Source organism: Cucurbitaria berberidis, assembly GCF_010015615.1.
Source record: "Cucurbitaria berberidis CBS 394.84 unplaced genomic scaffold K460scaffold_5, whole genome shotgun sequence".
In the NCBI taxonomy this organism is placed as follows: Eukaryota; Fungi; Ascomycota; class Dothideomycetes; order Pleosporales; family Cucurbitariaceae; genus Cucurbitaria; species Cucurbitaria berberidis.
The window spans coordinates 2,188,179-2,205,133 of NW_024468939.1; the positions used below are offsets into that span (position 1 = coordinate 2,188,179).

General features: G+C 52.1%; 8 protein-coding genes and 1 non-coding gene across 9 annotated transcripts; 5 read left to right on the top strand and 4 right to left on the bottom strand.

Moving 5' to 3' along the window:
- The first annotated feature begins 416 nt into the window (after positions 1–416).
- On the top strand, positions 417–3,954 carry K460DRAFT_345741 (DUF221-domain-containing protein). The gene is made up of 3 exons (XM_040931282.1): positions 417–800; positions 848–2,997; positions 3,049–3,954. Exons 1-3 carry the CDS (start codon positions 705–707, stop codon positions 3,662–3,664), a joined length of 2,862 nt encoding a protein of 953 aa, XP_040784703.1. The 5' UTR covers positions 417–704; the 3' UTR covers positions 3,665–3,954.
- An 881-nt stretch (positions 3,955–4,835) lies between these two features.
- On the bottom strand, positions 4,836–5,417 carry K460DRAFT_268350 (uncharacterized protein; the record flags this gene model as incomplete). The annotated part of the gene is made up of 1 exon (XM_040927536.1): positions 4,836–5,417. A coding segment is annotated over one exon (582 nt), but the record flags the coding sequence as incomplete, so codon positions are not given.
- A 1,146-nt stretch (positions 5,418–6,563) lies between these two features.
- On the bottom strand, positions 6,564–7,498 carry K460DRAFT_291456 (uncharacterized protein; the record flags this gene model as incomplete). The annotated part of the gene is made up of 2 exons (XM_040929286.1): positions 6,564–7,205; positions 7,256–7,498. 2 exons carry the CDS (start codon positions 7,496–7,498, stop codon positions 6,564–6,566), a joined length of 885 nt encoding a protein of 294 aa, XP_040784705.1.
- Positions 7,499–7,809: 311 nt separating this feature from the next.
- Positions 7,810–7,896, top strand: K460DRAFT_t60. The gene has a single exon. It is a non-coding gene; the product is annotated as a tRNA-Phe (tRNA).
- Positions 7,897–8,078: 182 nt separating this feature from the next.
- Positions 8,079–9,528, bottom strand: K460DRAFT_179570 (uncharacterized protein). Its single transcript, XM_040927038.1, has one exon. The coding sequence runs from the start codon at positions 9,255–9,257 to the stop codon at positions 8,250–8,252; it is 1,008 nt and encodes a 335-aa protein (XP_040784706.1). The 5' UTR covers positions 9,258–9,528; the 3' UTR covers positions 8,079–8,249.
- K460DRAFT_370139 (uncharacterized protein) lies at positions 9,464–10,949 on the bottom strand. The gene has a single exon (XM_040934092.1). The coding sequence runs from the start codon at positions 10,873–10,875 to the stop codon at positions 9,799–9,801; it is 1,077 nt and encodes a 358-aa protein (XP_040784707.1). The 5' UTR covers positions 10,876–10,949; the 3' UTR covers positions 9,464–9,798.
- Positions 10,950–11,198: 249 nt separating this feature from the next.
- On the top strand, positions 11,199–12,692 carry K460DRAFT_292022 (cation efflux family protein-like protein; the record flags this gene model as incomplete). The annotated part of the gene is made up of 2 exons (XM_040929330.1): positions 11,199–11,576; positions 11,622–12,692. 2 exons carry the CDS (start codon positions 11,199–11,201, stop codon positions 12,690–12,692), a joined length of 1,449 nt encoding a protein of 482 aa, XP_040784708.1.
- A 1,400-nt stretch (positions 12,693–14,092) lies between these two features.
- On the top strand, positions 14,093–15,746 carry K460DRAFT_345757 (uncharacterized protein). Its single transcript, XM_040931283.1, has 2 exons — positions 14,093–14,739; positions 14,789–15,746. The coding sequence occupies exons 1-2, from the start codon at positions 14,213–14,215 to the stop codon at positions 15,471–15,473; spliced, it is 1,212 nt and encodes a 403-aa protein (XP_040784709.1). The 5' UTR covers positions 14,093–14,212; the 3' UTR covers positions 15,474–15,746.
- Positions 15,747–15,809: 63 nt separating this feature from the next.
- Positions 15,810–16,619, top strand: K460DRAFT_370143 (uncharacterized protein). Its single transcript, XM_040934093.1, has one exon. It carries the CDS (start codon positions 15,859–15,861, stop codon positions 16,450–16,452), a length of 594 nt encoding a protein of 197 aa, XP_040784710.1. The 5' UTR covers positions 15,810–15,858; the 3' UTR covers positions 16,453–16,619.
- Positions 16,620–16,955: the final 336 nt, after the last annotated feature.

The window sequence follows — 16,955 nt, forward strand, 5'->3', positions numbered from 1 at the left end:
GCTGGCGACTTTTGGCACTACCCTACCAAATCAAATTTAACCTTGAACGTTTTCATTAAACGCCATCTGACACAGGACATGTGAGACATCATCCCTCGCGTCTCCACGCAACGATAAGGGACTGCGGGATACTCCGTATTTCTCCCAACACGAGGTTACGTGGAATACAGTGGCGGGGCACAGTAGCGGCGTCCATGGCAGCGCTCCGCAAAACTGGTGAAAAGCTAAGGGATGACCATACCTGATGAGGAAGAATGTCCACGACCTAAATCTCGACCCAAAAATAAAATGCTCGTTGCCGCGAACTAGAGATCCGGCGTTAAACCGGCGCGAGGTGGAACGAATGAGAGGGCGCAGATGGTGGAAGCACAGGGGTCGTCGGCCAGGGCTGCCTGTTCGTCATCGCGGCCCTTTTTTGTTCCCAACGCTGTTCGACGCGACTGCTTCTTTGACCTGGACGGTTCTCTCTTTTACCACACGCTCTTTGTGGGGAATTTTCTGTGTTGTTTCTTGTTATCTCATTATTTGTTACCTGATCACTCTTTCGGATTGTCTTTGCAGCTGCAGAGAGGTCACAGAAGACATGCGCTGATCTTCCAGATCCCTCGCTCAACCGTCGTTACACATATTAATTCGAGCGCACACGCACACGCCCGATCCCCTTATCGACGTCTTGCCCGCTCGCTCTTGTACATACACTCATCATGACTTGGACACCGGCGAATACCATGCTCCCGCGGGACGAGAGCGTAAAGAAGAAGTTCGAGCAGTTGCTGTCGGACAACCCACTAGGCGCAACGGTACGTGGACATGTCTAACTCACAAGTGCTTCTGCTAATCTCTTCAGGTCTCGCAAGACTCAGTCATAATCGCTATAGGAACATCGCTCGCTATCACTTCCGCTATATTTGTCGGGTTTTTACTCTTGCGACCATTTAATACCATCGTTTACGCTCCCCGTCTCCGCCACACCGACGAGAAGCATCGACCGCCACCGATAGGCAGAGGCCTCTTCGCGTGGTACAAACCGGTTTTCAAAACAAATGAAGATGAATATGTGGAGAAGATTGGCCTCGACGCAACAATATTTCTGCGCTTCGCCCGAATGTGCAGGAACATGTTCGTCATCCTAGCAATCGTGGGTTGCGCCATCATCGTGCCCGTAAATGTCACACGATCGGTGGAATTCCAGAAGAAGTTCAACAAGGCAAACGCAAAGACGGCCATCATCCTGATGACGCCTAGAGACCTCATGGGCAACATCTTCTGGGCTTTTGTCGTGCTAGCCTACGTTGTCGACATCGTTGTGTGCGGCTTTCTGTGGTGGACCTACCGTGCTGTCCATCGATTGCGACGCAAGTATCTAGAGAGTCCAGAGTACCAGAACAGCCTCCACTCGCGGACCCTAATGATCACCGACATCGACCGGAACCTTCGAAGTGATCAGGGTATCCTTGAAGTGACGGACAGCCTGCGGACTACGCCCGAGGTGCCCAGAGCCTCAATTGGCCGGAACGTGAAGGATATCCCAGATCTCATTGAGGCGCATGAAGAGGCAGTCATGGAATTGGAGACGGTGCTAGCGAAGTACCTGAAGAATCCAAATCGTCTTCCTGCAGATCGTCCACTATGCACACCATCAAAGAAAGATCTCGAACATACGGACAAAAAACAGAAGGTGGATGCGATCGACTACCTCACAGCCCGGATCCAGCTCTTAGAAGCTCAGATCAAAGAAGTCCGTGAAACCGTCGACAAGAGAGATGCAATGCCTTATGGCTTTGCAAGTTACGAGTCTATTGAGTCTGCACACAGTGTGGCATTTGCAGCCCGCAGCAAGCACCCCAAGGGAACTACTGTACGGCTTGGCCCCAAACCGAAAGACATCATTTGGAAGAATCTGCCTTTGGATCCGAAAACTAGGCGCTGGAGACGGATCGTTAACAACTTCTGGATCTCCCTTCTGACGGCCCTCTATTTCATCCCCAACGCCTTGATCGCCGTGTTCCTATCCAAGTTTACTAATCTCGCCTACGTCTGGAAAGATTTCTCGACCGAGTTCAACGCGCATCCGCGATTTTGGGCAGTCGTGCAAGGTCTTTTGGCTCCCGCGCTGACGTCGTTGTTCTACTACTTTTTACCAATTATATTCCGTCGGTTGTCCATGAAGGCAGGGGACCTTACTAAAACTTCACGAGAACGACACGTCACCGCCCAGCTGTACGCCTTCTTTGTTTTCAACAACCTTTTCGTGTTCTCGCTCTTCAGTGCCGTGTATGGCATGGTCGTGTTAATCGTCAAATTGGCGAAAGACCAAAAGATGCCTTACAAAGCCATCATCAAGGAGCTTGACTTCTTTGTCACGATTATGAGAACACTATGCGAAGTCTCGCCCTTTTGGGTAACTTGGCTTGTTCAGCGTAATCTGGGTGCGGCTGTTGATCTTTCCCAAGCTGTCAATCTTGCTTGGGGCAGCTTCTCGCGCAAGTTTTTGAATCCGACACCGCGAGAGCTTATCATGCGTACAGCGCCGCCTCCGTTTGATTATGCCAGTTACTACAACTATTTCCTTTTCTATTCGACAGTGGCCCTGTGCTTTGCTCCATTGCAACCGATTACTTTGATCGTTGTTGCTTTCTACTTCTCTTTGGACTCCTGGATGAAAAAGTATCTCCTAATGTACGTCTTCTGCACCAAGAACGAGTCAGGGGGTGCTTTTTGGCGCGTTCTCTTCAACCGCATGTTGATCGGGACTTTCTTGTCTAATTGCATCGTTGCACTGTTGGTGGTTGCTCGCGGGTTTGATGCGAAGTGGATGATGCTTGGCGCCATGGCCCCCCTTCCTCTGGGGTTGCTCGCGTTCAAGTTCTACTGCAAGAACACGTACGACAACTCACTGAAGTACTATACCAAGGGCGAAACGTCTAAGGGAGGAGAGGCTCCTACGCCGATTGATAAGGAATCGCGAAGGCGGGATCGAGTTGCCGTTCGCTTCGGGTAAGTTGCACTTATCAGTCACACCTGAAACATACACTGACTTGCTGCTAGCCATCCTGCACTTTACCAGAAGCTGACCGTGCCAATGGTACACGAAAAGAGCAAGCACCTCCTCGGCGAAGTCTACCGCGGACGACTAGACGGAGATCTAGGCGATACAGCAGCTTTCAGCGACGTCTACACCATGAAGCGAATGAGCAAGGAGCATCCTGGCAAGGCCGCAGCAGGACCCGCGCCCTTCGAATTCGTATCAGAAAATAAAATGGACTTTGAGAACTTCAAAGACCGACCCGAATTCAGCGACGAGCACGGCGGCGAAGGTTCTGTATACGGCGCCAGTATCAGCCGCCCCGATACACCCGGCTCCACGTTCAGCGACAGTCAACGCGGACGATCATCATCACGAGACTCGGAGAGGACAGTGGGCAATGATGAGCTTGGTGTCACATACCCGGCAGGTTATCATCAAACGCCGAGTGCCTTGAGAGAGTACAGCCCGAGCCCAGACCCTGCATTGAGGAGAGTAGATAGCAGTTCTAGCATTCCGTATCAGATCCACGACGATAGGAATCTGCTGGCTGATGCGGCGCCAATGGGGAATCAAGGGACGGTGTACACGCCGTACAGCCCAGAGAGGGATGGACAGAAGGATTATTTCCGCCGATGAGGAATGTGAGTAATTAAGATAAATGTACACTGAGACGAATCTCCTTAACTTTGTTATCATATGTCTGGCATGGCATTGGAGGGATATATGCATCTAGATGGCGCTCAGATTTGGGTATTCAATCGATGAAAGGGGATGAGATGGAGGAAGTTCTAAACACCATGTCTGCGACATGAACGCATTTGAAGGTTGAGAAATCACATATCTTACCTGTGTAGTCAGTCTCCCTACAACTAGATTGAGTTGAAGTGTCTATGTGAACTAAACGTATTATAGTCCTAATCACCAGCAAGGAACTATTATTAGAAGAAGAGAGCTGATGATGTTGCGAAGGCCTCCAGGCCTCATTGTCATTACTGCTATGGAGGCTACATGAGAGGCGTGGCAATACGCCCCTATGCAAGGCAAGGCATGTCATGACATGTCGTAACCGCAAGCTTACTCTCGCCTGATTCGCCCCCGAGTCTCATCCTCTCCGTTATCGAGACCAGACTCTGGCTTAATCAACCGGTGAGGCTCATCCGTGGGGTCGATGAAGGTAGGCGACCGGCGTCGAGTCTGTTGAGCTGCCAGCTGCCTCTTGGCCTCCTCCAACTCTCTCTTGGTCTACTTCAACTCCATCTGCATCCGTTGCATGCTCTCCTCGGCACACAACCACCTTCTTACCTCATCCATCCTCGGCTGGTCCTTTATATTTACCAATGGCTGCACGCATTCAAAGAATTTGTGGCGTAGGCGGACCAGCTCAATACAGTCCTTAGGCGATGGACGCACTTGGACATGTGGAGGCACTCGTCTCCCCTGGCCGTGCGTCCTGTAGAAAGACCTCGAGAGCCAGAGTTTGGGGCAGTTCTTCACTCATGAAAGTAACCTTTTGGTGCACGAGCCACGGTTTGCGTTGACATGGAAGGAACGGGAACGCGCGACGTGAACAGCACTTCACCTAAGTTTTAAGACGCACTATGAGAAACGAGATAGTTACGTAAAGCTAGAGACCATGAATTAAAATTAACACCAGAGGAATACCACACTATAGACGTCTTACCATGACTGACACTGCAAGCAGAACCTACCTTGATAAGCCGAACACACCATCTTAAGACCACTTGACTCGCTTCTGAGAGACCTCCTCATCGACAGTCACGCCACGCTTCGAATTCCTACGAGGGTTATCCGGAGCAATCTCATCACACGCCGCTGGCCCCTTACCCCAGTGCTCCTCAAAGCCCCAGCCCGGCTTGAAACCAGCTCGGGTATTCACGCGCGGAACCTGCGACCAGTTCAAATCTGCATGCCGCTCCGCCTCCGTACGCCCACTAAGCCTCAACTTCTCAACAGCACGCTCCCACCTGCTTACTGTAGCTGCGTACACCTGGTTGCCCCTCGCGTCCATGTCGTCTACAATCTCTTGGTAGGCTGCACAGTCGGCAGTGGCACGTTGCACCCATCCATTTGTAATGGGCGGATTATACATCTTATCGCGAGGACGGAGAAGCGGACATGTATGGCCGCACGCGCCGATTACGTTGCCGGGGGTGCAGTGCGTGCAGTACCAACTGTCGTATTTGTTTAGCTTGAGGAAATACTTGCGGTTGGCCATGGTGATCTTCATGTCGGCGAGGACATTACGGATCTCGTCGATTCGAGCTACTATCTTGGGGTTGGTCGTAGGTTTGCGAGGCGTTGAAATCGAGTTTGATGTCGAGGCTGTGGGTGGGTACAAGTCAAGCCAGGAGTCGACGGCGCCGGTGGGAGGGTCGCGTGGAGCAGCGCGGCGAGGCATTTCTCTAGATTATAGGGAGAGGCGGGAGAACGTATTGAGCGAGCTATGATATGAAAAAGGAAATAAATCAGGGACTATAATTGAAGAAAACTCTCTCGGATCTTACTATTGCTAGACACGCTGTGAAGTAAGACGTTGATGTGACAATACAATTGTTTCTCACGTGCACAATGTCTCACTCAATATGCTTCTCTTGTAGATTGGGAACTAGAAGATTCGGAGGAACGGTATGTCCGTACAATGTACAAGCTATCAGCCTCAGTTTCGTGAACGGTCGTTGGCTTCTTAGTGATAGGTTCTGATTTAGTTGGAATTGACATCGGTTTCAGCCGTTCTGTAACTGTCGTTGATGAGTTCAGTTCGCTAGTCAGAGGAGGAAGCGACGATAGGATCTGGTGAGCGAAAGTGATTGGCAGTCGATGATAGTAGTACTTTGATGTATAGTGAAGCACTAGAGCTCTAAGCGGTTCACCCACACTTCGAATGCGGATGAAGTTGTGTAGGTCAGTTCCAACGTCAGTGTAGGTTTTAAAATTTCAAGACCGTATCGCTCATGTTGCTCATGGCGGGAAAGGCGAAGTTATCCATCCAGTTGATAGTATCTTGTAGCCTTCTCCGTAGTCTCAATGCGCTCGACGAACTGCCGTGGAGTATTGTGCAACCCAGGAGGATTCCGGTAGTTTAAAACAAGCCTGCACTTGGACCACAACATAGCCTAGAAAAAGATGCTTTACTTGATGGAGCGACTCGAGGTCTTGATATATCCAGACAGACAAAGTGCTGCCTAGTTGCTGTAGACGCGTTCAATTGTGAATGTGTGTGCGCTATTGATTCACTCTGCGCCTGAGCTGCGGCTTCCGATTCGTGAAGATATGTCCTGGACCCTGCGGTCTGCTCAGTTGGTCGTTCGTTTCTTCAAGCTCTACTCCAGGCCGGCTGTCATGTGTCGTAATCTTGTGATGTAATGGCAATCGTCGTCAAGCTCGAGCCAATGAGATACAACGTTCTCAAACGGCTCATGGAGCCTTGTTGCTCTCTTGCATGGTTCGTTGAAATCATACAGATCAGCCTCTGCGTGAAGCCTGATTGTCATATGTTGACGTCAAATTCATCAGCCTAATCCTGGGTTATCTCGCTCCTCCTCTTCATCTCTGCCTCTAGATCCTTGACATCCAACGGCACCCTGGTCCCTTCCCACTTCTCCCTCTCCTGCTGCGCAAACCCCTCTACACTCAACATGCCCACACACAGAAATCCCAACTCCTCTCTATCGGTATCGAATACCTCCCACCACTCTACCTCCGGCATCTTGATGTTCACTTCCCTCGCCGCTAGATAAATTGCCGCCGTCGCTAGGCTTGTTGGCTGGTGTGTAAGATACAGCATTTGTGGACTCAATAAGGCTGTGTTCAAGTGGGATATGGCGCGTTTAGCGAGTTCGGATGCGCGGGGATGCGTAAAGACGTCCAGCGCCTGCAGGTATGTGATGCAGAGCGTGTAAGGCAGATTGACTTGTATCTGGAAGCCGAGGGTCTTCAAAATGCGCTGTTCGGTCGAGAAGAGTGTTGCCCGACGGCGTTCGTATGTGCCTTCTGAGACGAAATATGAGGTTTCCGGAGGCTTTTGCTGAAGGTGGTCGAGGTTCGCGAACGTAGTGGGGTTGGAGGAGAGGTAAGCATATACGTTTATGAGACTCCGTGCGGATTTGGGATATGCTGAGAGCTTTGTCGTGAGGTAAAGGGAGGCTGCTGAGACTTGCTACATTATTGTTATCTAGCTGTCATGGTTGTAGGTAGAATTGCGCGTACCTCTGCGCCGAACTCAGCCAGACTGCCACCGTCGGGACCGACCCAGAATCTCATAAACACAAGAATAGCTTGCGCAATGACCTCTTGTGGTAGTCTGAGCAGCATGCCGGCAGCTTGTGTGAGTCTGGCACCCGCGAAGCGTATTGAATCCTCGAGATCGGTTGGTATGCCATCGAGTTGCGAACCGGAGGTCTCAAGTTGAGTGACAGTTGCCAATGGGTTCGTGAGGGGTGAAGGCTGCATTTTGAAAGGCGCGAAGCAATTGTTGCCCTTCTTTGCTATGTTGCGACTTGGTGAGCTTGGAGTTGAAGTGGAGCTAGAAGTTGCGGAGCTCCAGTCAGAAGTTCGGAAGTCCGCTAAGAGCCTTGTCGGGGCAGAACCCAAACCCGATTCAGACATCTTCAGTAATGCCCGCACACTGCACATCTCTAGTCAATATTACCATTATGAGCGGTTCAAGGTTTCCAGGATCATTCCAATTAGTACATATAGTAGGGCATCATTATACCAAACTATATGTCCATTACTATTTTAAAACTGACCAATGAAATCCAGTCTCCTTAGCTCAATTGGGAGAGCGCCAGACTGAAGTCTTCGGTCACAAAATCTGGAGGTATCGTGTTCGATCCACGAAGGGGACATTTAATCTCGTGCCTGGGCTTGCTCAGGACAATTCGAACTTTATTTTTGCTCTTCGTATGTCCTGGGGAGTAGTTGGCCAATAGCTATGCTACTATGGTACGTCTTACAAGCATGCTGTTTGGTATATTTTCTTGGCAGCAGGCTGCAGTGTATGCAAAGGCATGATATATTTTGTACACTATAACATCTAATACATCAGTCATATACATTATGACCCCTGTTAACATATGCATAATACGTTGGCAATAGTACGCACGGCTGTAGTATATAATAGGATATCTCCATTTGCTACATTATTAATAATATTCCTTCTTATTTTAGTGTACTAATATTGGCGACCACAAGGATCTTCCTATGCTTTACGCATACCCAGCTCCGCGTACATGTCCACTATTAGTGTCCGGCTGACAGGTATTCTACCCTGCAACTCCATCTCATCTGTCAAATCCAACGAAGACCCTAGTCTTAGGTCGACATGACTAGGTATAGCAGCAAGCAATTCTCTAAAAAATGCCTTGTGAACATAGTGTGTCGTTCGCCAGTCACATAATTCTGTATGTGCCCAATCGTAGTACCGTGGATGGAACGTAGGCAGGATATGTAGCACGCGGAGCGCCGAGAACTTGGAGAAGAAAGGCGTCCAATCGATGTAGCTGTTCATTCGCGGGGAGTCCTTCAGTTGAAGCTCCAGCTGCAGCCTTTTGACTCGGGAGAGGTCCCAGCCATCTGGAATTTCAATGGCGGTAGAGGGAAGTTTGCAAAGGGATACGGCGAACCGGTTGCTGCTGTATAGATAGTCGCTCACTTCGCAGTACATCCTATGGGATACTCGAAGAAGATTCAGGTGTACAATGGGCTCAGAGATCGTCGTTCGAGCACAAACCGGGCGTATTCCGCTGGAGACTCGTTGTCTGTTCAGCCGTTCCCGAGCTGTTTGTGTAGTCACGCGCTTCTTCCGATCCTTGAGAATCGTGGCTGCCTCGATCACAGGTGCACGATGTGACCGTTGCGGAACGACTAGGTATGAATAAACTTGATCCCGAATCTCTCGAGGTAGCTGAAAAAATGGAAATGGCGGATTGATGAGGATTCGAGGATCCTGAAGCGCGCGCGCGTTGAGTTGGCGTATCTTGGTAGTACCTAGGCTAGTCTTCCTGCATCTGCCATGCCTTTCCTTTCCACCTCTTTCGCTCTGAGTGATCTTAGAGGACATGATAGTGATTGCTTCGGTCTTAATTGTGGTTACTGGAGGTCGAGTTTTCTCTGTCCTGCACTCCCTCTGCGGATTCCTGCGCAACGCCATGGTCGGCTCGTCGCATCTTGAAATCTGTTCCTGTTCAATACGCATTCTGGGAAACATGGGCTTTAAGGGGTTGCAGACGGAGAAATTACATTTCGACTCACACTAACCATACTGCAATAGCAAGCGAAACGCCTACACAAGAATCGCGGGTTGCTGTAATGAGGCCCAGAGATTCGTGCCGTGCCCGAAATGGAGGATGGAAGCTTTGAAGCGTAGGTAGACCGAGCGTTGAAACAGGTCTAAGATGAAGAACGAGAGAAATTGGTGACACGAAAAGTTCATCTTAAACACCGTTAGACACTGCGAAAACGGTTAGAGAAACGGTCCGGTGCTGCAGAATTTGAGATCGGAGCCAGGAGTAAGAGAAGGATTAAGTAAGAATGTGGATACGTCTGTGATAAGCATGTAACAATGAAGTTGCTAAGGACACTTAATAGTGGCGATAAGCCTTAGTGTTTCAAGTCTGGGAACATATCGCTAATATAGCGGAATCGCAAAGCGAACATACCAGGATACAAAAAACTAGTCAGCGCAAATGCTTCATGCGACCCGATGTCGATATTTGTCGTATTTGTCGGCATTTCTGCTTCCAAGACAGCTAGCCATCGTCGCTGACCACTTTGGCGTGTCGAAAGTACTTCATGCCCACCCAGGCAACCACGACCCAGACCCAGCTCATTACTGCTGTACAGACGATCAAGGCAGGATAGTATCCCGTGATTGGTAACGTCGCATCGTCTTCCAGCTCTGGCGGTGCATAAGGTGTCTCGCCAACATCCCATGCCCAGCTCCACACGCCGAGACATGAGCCCATTCCCACGACAAATACTATCCAGGTAACTAGGAGCACAATCCAGCCCCACCACTCAGTCTCGCTGTAATCCCACTCATCGTCCAAGCCCAAGGCGGAGGGCGGTTCGTCTATCACGGGGGAGGTGCGTCGCTCGCTGCGGTTCGAGCGGCGGCGTGAGAGGGACATTGCGGGGAGCCCTTGGGCTGTAGCGTTGAAGGAAGAAGTGCTACTCGAGGCGGAAGGATGGGAGAAAGACGCCATATCATCCTCATCGGTGGTCGATGCGTAGGGCCTGACGGGGGTACCTGTAGACGATGCGTGCAGTTGTGGGGTTGGACGCTCCACTTCGTCGAGCGAGTCATTACCGGCGGCGAACGAGGCCTGAGACATTGTGCTAGATTGCGGCCATCCGCTGTCTAATGAGAAGGAGTTTTGCGGCACCTTGTCGTAGTTGAACGGGTGAGAATTCGCTCCGCCGTCCGACGAGGTTGTGCTTATTGTTGTGGTGATAGCTGCGGCCTTGACGGCAGTGCGCTCATTGCGTAGCGAGCTGCTTCGCTCTCGCATCTTCGCCATTGCTGCTTTCCTTAGAGATCCTGTTCTCTTCCTGCCCTGGCGCTGTTGAAGGGCGGTTGTAATGGAAGCAGCCCCTGTTGCGCCGTCCGCATACTCATCTTGCCTGTCAGCTTCGTCTGCCATTGACGACTTTGTTGTAGCGTCAATTGAAGACTTCAAGGTTGGAGCACTACCCAGAATGTCCCCAGACTTGCTTCGCTTATGACTTGGCCTATTCGTATCCCCATCGTTGCTCTTCACCCTCTGCGCAGGCGCGTGTGGCAGTCCATGGTTGCGCTGGCGCTGTGGACTGGCCCCATCGTCCATCTTCGTCGTGCACACGGCATCCAGTGCGCCGTCAACTAGGAAGCGGCATGTTTCGCGTTCACTTCATCGAGAACAGCCAAGGTGTAGCGTCATGTCTCGGACAGATGTGGGATGCTGCGGTGCGGGTCCCTTGGATGCGGCCTTGGAGAGCGCGCATTGGCTGCAGGGTCCACCGAACCTCGCACGTGGAGGCCAACCTTCATCCCCCTCCACTACTCGTCCAGTGTCTCTCGCGGCCTCTTATCTTTGTTCACCGTGCTATGCTCTCCCCATAGTGTCATTCCTTACCGTCACTCATTCAATTATCCGTCATGGCTTCGAATATGCCATTGCCATTGCCGCCGCGCACCCCTACGCCGCCCCCTGAAGAAGACACTACGCAACCTGTTGGCCTTGGACTTGAGGGCGAGCTGTCGCCTGGGAAACTGGGATTCGGCACGAATACGCTCTCTCCTATGTCTGCAACATTCCCTTCCAGGCAGTATGCGACTCTCGCGCCAAACGATTCTATATCCCAGAGGCCATCGCCTAGCACCATCTACACGCCTGCAAGCGCAACCTTTCCGTATACCCCAGCAAGTGCTGCCAGCGGGACAAATGATACAGATGCGCTTTCATTGAACGGGTCAGAGAACGGTCGCAACCCGTTCAACTTCCAGCCTGTCCCCTACCAGCCTGAGCGGACGCAAGCTAAACAAAATGTATGTCCGTATCCGTGTGACATGAAGGTAAACTGACATTTGCAGGACATTGGCCGTAGACGAGGACACAAGTACAAACACAGTAGCGTTTCCCACCAGATCTTTCTCGAACCTGCGCCGCGCGCTCCGCTCCAGCTCCCTGCTTCGCTTCCTGTTCCCACCTTCAAGGAGTATCGATCGTCCATGTCCAAGGATCAAAAGCTACGACTAGCATGGTGCTTCTGCCATCTGGTAGTGGCAGGTCTTGTACAATGGGGCGCACACGAATCTTTGGCGCTTACTGTGCTTTCTCGCCTGATATTCTACGATGCGCTTGGAGCATTCCTGTGCATAGCAGTGGACATTGGTTCTAACTTTGAACTTTGGAAGCGATCGAGTATACGCCATCCCTTCGGGTTCGAGCGCTTGGAAGTCATCGCGGGACTAGGAATGTCCGTTGGACTTTTGTTCATGGGGTTGGATCTTATATCTCACGGTTTAACACATGCGCTGGAGAACACAGGTGGACACCAAGCGCATCACGCGGACGCTCACGAGCGAGTATCGCCAGGCAGCATTGATCTTGCTGCCCTGAGTGGGATTGTTTCAACCCTTGTCTCAGCGATCTTGCTCAAGAATCACGCTCGCATTGGCAAGGTGATGAGACTGGGGGCAATTGCCAATCTGCCTTCGGTGTTGAGCAATCCTTCTCATTTCCTTACCCTGTCTTGCTCGACGCTGCTTTTACTTCTGCCACTTCTCAGTATTCAGATGTATGTCTGGCTGGATCGCACTCTGTCCTTTTCGGTTGCGTTTGCTATGGTGGCGCTAGGCTGGATCCAAGGATGGACATTGGGAAAGATGCTGCTAATGTCCTACTCTGGTCCCGGGGTGTCGGATGTCATGTACGACATCGAGACGGACCCGTCGATTAGTGTAGTGGAGGAAGCCAAGTTCTGGCAAGTTCACTATGGACTGTGCCAGGCCAACCTGAAGCTGCGGGTGCGCAATTTGGAGGACATAGGACGCCTTCGCGATCGCATTGGCAGCATGGTGCGGAATCGCTTGGGCGGGGGATACGGCAGTGGAGGACAGAAGTGGGAGGTTTCTACGCAAATCACGCTTGAGAAGGACTGAGCGTCTCGCTCGCATTGGGCGCTGTCGCACTTTGCAAATAGGGTTTTTTTTGCAATAAACCATTCGCGCCTTGTGGCGAGTCACATCTCAGCCCGTCGCATCGCACATCAGCCTTCGCAGCCCGAACGTTGCCCCGAGCGTGCCATGGTACGAATCATGGTAAGGGGCCGCGAACGCAGCTGAGCACATACATGCTGTGTCTATGCCCAAGACTGTCGCGTTTGCTCGAGGACTTGTTGGTCTACAAGATTCATATCATCTGCTTCCTTATCATCTGCTTTCTGCCCCGAGACAGCTGGCAGCCAGTCCCATGCACGCCTGACTGCCTACTACCTGCCTGGCTGCCTCCCCCTGTACCGCTAGACGCCTAGCGAGAAACCCTGAGGGGGCGGGAGGGCCGCACTTTGATCAACAGGGCCTCCGTCCACGACTGTGCCCTTCACCGCCGACGGCTTGCCCCGTGCAAGTGGTCAGCCCTTTGTCTGATCAGGGTTGGCCTGCCTGCAGGTGCTCGCTGTCCGTCTGTCACGCCCACACGCAACTCTCCATACAACGCTCCCCTCCTGTGCGTCCGCCTGCACCGCTGCCTGAGTGTGCCGGAGCCTGTGACTTGAGAGGCTGGCAGCTGGGCAAGTCATATATACCCTGCAGCTCCCCGGGCATGGCGAGAGACCGTGATGAGCGAGGCACACGATACCGCTACGCCGACGAACAGCCAGACGACGAGCGAGAACACCGACATCGACGCCGCCATAGAACCCGCGAATCCACCGACGAGCATTCCCTTGCCAAGCGAGAGCGAAGAGAGCGCCGACGCACAGACGACGCGAGACGAGACGCAGAACTGGACCTAGATGACTTGAGAGGGCGGCGAGAATCCTACTACACCAGGCCCGAGGCCGAGAGACATCGTGACCAGGAGCGCATGGCCCAGGAGATACGACATGAGCGAGTCAAGGACAAGCCCCGGAGTAGGCACCGAGAGGTCAGACGGGATGGCACGCGCAGAGTGAAAAGGAGGGAGGTCGTTGCAGATGATCGAGGCGATGACTATGTCTACGATAGGCCAAAGTCAAGAGGTGTTGTGGAAGAGGTTACTGTCAGGCGATCGTCTACGCGCAGGAGGAGCGACGAGGGCGGCTCTTCGAATCGGACAGCATACACTCCGCTTTCAGGCTCTGGATCTACGCCTGTCCGCCGCGTCGAGATTCCAAGTTTGAGCAGGTATGACGGCAGCCTGTGTAGTGATAAGGTAGACGCTGACGATGACTAGGAGCATGTCTGCACGGGAGCCGACCAGAGCGCACATGGCGACAAGACCGTCGGTAAGACGCACAAGTCCTGTAAAATTGCCGACCTCTCCAGTTCCGATTTCTAGAACGCAGTCTGTCAGAGAGACTGCACGGAGGAGTACTGGAGGTCTTCTTTCGAGCATCTTCAGGGCTCCCACGCAGCGTACACCGTCCGCGGTGATTGCACGGTCAGTCACTTCAAAGTCAACGAGGGAATGCCGCTGACCCATGATCAGAGTCGACTGTCTTGTCTGTATGAACGATGATCTCCCGATCAACAAAACGGCCAAGCTTGCCTGCGGTCACAGGATGTGCCACCCTTGCTTGAAACGTCAGTTCACGCTTTCGGTCCAGGATCCACAGCATATGCCCCCGAGATGCTGCACCTCAGAGCACATCCCACTCAAGTATGCCGAACGATTGTTCGATGACAAATTCAAAATACTCTGGAATAAGAAGTACCAAGAGTACACGACGGCAAATCGACTATACTGCCCCGCCAAAGGATGCGGCCAGTGGATCAAACCATCGCGGATACGTATGGATTTGACTTACGGAAGAAAGTACGCACGATGTGGCGCTTGCCACACAAAAGTGTGCGTCTTGTGCAATAGCAGGTTCCACACGAGACGAGAATGCCCGCAGGACGAGGAAACCAATCGCTTGGTACAGATGGCGAAGGAGAAGGGCTGGCAGAGGTGCTACAGCTGCAAGGCTGTGGTTGAGCTCAAGGAGGGTTGCAACCACATGACTTGGTAAGTTCTCCATATCCACTCTGCGACGCTTGATCTGACAATCCCGTAGCCGCTGCACGGCTCAATTCTGCATGGTCTGCGCAGCGCCTTGGAAGACTTGCAACTGTCCCTGGTTCAACTACCAGCTCAGTGAAGATGAAGACCGGCTAAATGACATGCGAGTTCCATACACCCCCCGGCAACATGATGGGGTTGAGGTTATTGAGATTACAGAAGAGCCCTCACCACCTCTAGCACGCCGCTCGAGCACACGTACTCGACACCGTAGCGAGCGAGAGCGCGACCTCGATCGCGCAGACGAAGCGCTCGCGGCACACGTACAAACCCATCTTCATCTCAACCCAACTCCGATAGAAACAAGCCATCACCGCGAAGATCCGGTTGTTCAAGTCTACGGCTTAGGCAACTCGGGCGGTCATCATATGAACGATTCATATGCTATTCGTTCTCTGCCGACGTCGGCAGCTCGCTCGGCAGCTCGCACCTCCGCCCCTCGCGCTCCGTTCTTCAGCAGCCGGCGTGTGGTTCGGGAAGCCGTACCTTCTGCACGCCCTCCTCCTGCAACCGCATCAACCATGGCTGGCTTGTCCAGAGACGGGAAGAAGGTCGGTGCGAACCGAGTAGGAACGTGGCTTAGTCACATTCAAGTCGATAATGAAGCCATCCATACTGCACCAAGGGGTGTTGAAGTCGATGACTGGAGGTGTGACGGGACGATGATTGGAATTGACTGAGCTTTCGCATATACCGCGGGATATGGATGACTTCGCATTAAATCGCATATACTGCGGGATAGGATGACGCGATTGGATGCATACAAAGGCATTGGACACGGAAAGATCTGGCGATATACCCAATTACTCCACTTTAATAGATTCGACATTTAGTTTATTTTTCATGTCTAGCGGACGCTGCATTATTCTACACCTGTCTTACCCCGGTGACGTGCTTATGCGGCGAATGCACAGTGAAGATCCCCGTCCATCCAAGCAATAATGATGTCACCGGTCATAGCTTCATACCACGACTACGCACAGCACGAAGACTACCTCTTGAACCACACAAAGACTTACCAATCAACTTTTGTCTAATTGCCATTCCACCAAAGAATTGACCAATATGAGTTTCCTGCGCCCCATGTCAATGCTGCGCTCAGCAGCTCTCCGCCCAGCAGCTCTCTCCGCAGCTCCTCGAGCTCGTCTGCAACTCCGCTTCGCGACAGGTGATTACGGCTCGGGCGATGGCAATCCAGCAGGCGAGAAACCAAAAGAGCAGGGCAAGAATCTCAGCGAGAATCTCGAGCACCCAGGTCCTCCACCGCCCAAGGTCGCAGAGGGCAAATCGTCGTCATCTCCCAACGACGACAAGACATCCACGAACAAGGCTCCCCAGACATCCTCGTCATCCTCAACATCCTCTAGCAAGGGCTCGTCGTCTGGCAAACGCGAGTTTTCCACCTCAACACGTCGATGGGCTGATTCGAAAGAACCCGCTGTGAAACAGGGACAGCAGAACAAGCCCAGTCCGAATGAGGTCAAAGGTGCGCAACCCAAGATTCTGAACGAGAATCCTCCGGCAAGCGAGGACGAGAGCGAGGATGTAAAGAAGCACAACGAGGAGATGGACAGCAGGGCTGAGCAGGCGCATGAGAAGGTCAGCAATGAGGATGCGGCCAAGGACAAAGTGTCTGACAAGTTCTGGAAAGGTGAGTAGACGCTCTGGGAGTGGGCTCTCAGGGTATGATAGGCAAAGAGGGACAATGGAGTGCTGGGGGTGTCCAGTAGGCCATGGTTGGGAAGTAGGACAAAATGATGGCAATGAATGTACGATAGTTGTGGGAGGCGTTTTGGGTGGGATCAAATATCACGACAGTTCATCCCAGTCTACCCAATTTCCACATTTAATATGCGTTTGCTGCAAGACAATTGTGCTTGGGAAGACGACACCGTACCGCCGCCTTGTGCATTTGTGGGGCCGCGGAGGACCATCTAGAGCGTATAAATTCACGAAATTCGCCACAGCGATGAGAGCTCAAAGGTCTCGTCTCCAGAAGAGCTAGACTTCAATTGGAGTTTTGCCTGCAGTTGCTTCAGGACACATCACGACTCTTGTGTTGTGCATGGACGGGACTGTTGTGCATGACGTAAGGGGCGGCGATCCCCGCAAAATATGGTGATGGGATTTGCAAAATGGCATGGCAACACGCTTACAGCTCC

Coding starts and splice junctions, on each gene's coding strand:
- K460DRAFT_370143 (XM_040934093.1), top strand. CDS start 15,859: ATGAGTTTCCTGCGCCCCATGTCAATGCTGCGCTCAGCAGCTCTCCGC.
- K460DRAFT_345757 (XM_040931283.1), top strand. CDS start 14,213: ATGATCAGAGTCGACTGTCTTGTCTGTATGAACGATGATCTCCCGATC. Junction 14,740..14,788: donor GGTTGCAACCACATGACTTG/GTAAGTTCTCCA, acceptor ACAATCCCGTAG/CCGCTGCACGGCTCAATTCT.
- K460DRAFT_345741 (XM_040931282.1), top strand. CDS start 705: ATGACTTGGACACCGGCGAATACCATGCTCCCGCGGGACGAGAGCGTA. Junction 801..847: donor ACAACCCACTAGGCGCAACG/GTACGTGGACAT, acceptor TAATCTCTTCAG/GTCTCGCAAGACTCAGTCAT. Junction 2,998..3,048: donor CGAGTTGCCGTTCGCTTCGG/GTAAGTTGCACT, acceptor ACTTGCTGCTAG/CCATCCTGCACTTTACCAGA.
- K460DRAFT_179570 (XM_040927038.1), bottom strand. CDS start 9,257: ATGTTTCCCAGAATGCGTATTGAACAGGAACAGATTTCAAGATGCGAC.
- K460DRAFT_370139 (XM_040934092.1), bottom strand. CDS start 10,875: ATGGACGATGGGGCCAGTCCACAGCGCCAGCGCAACCATGGACTGCCA.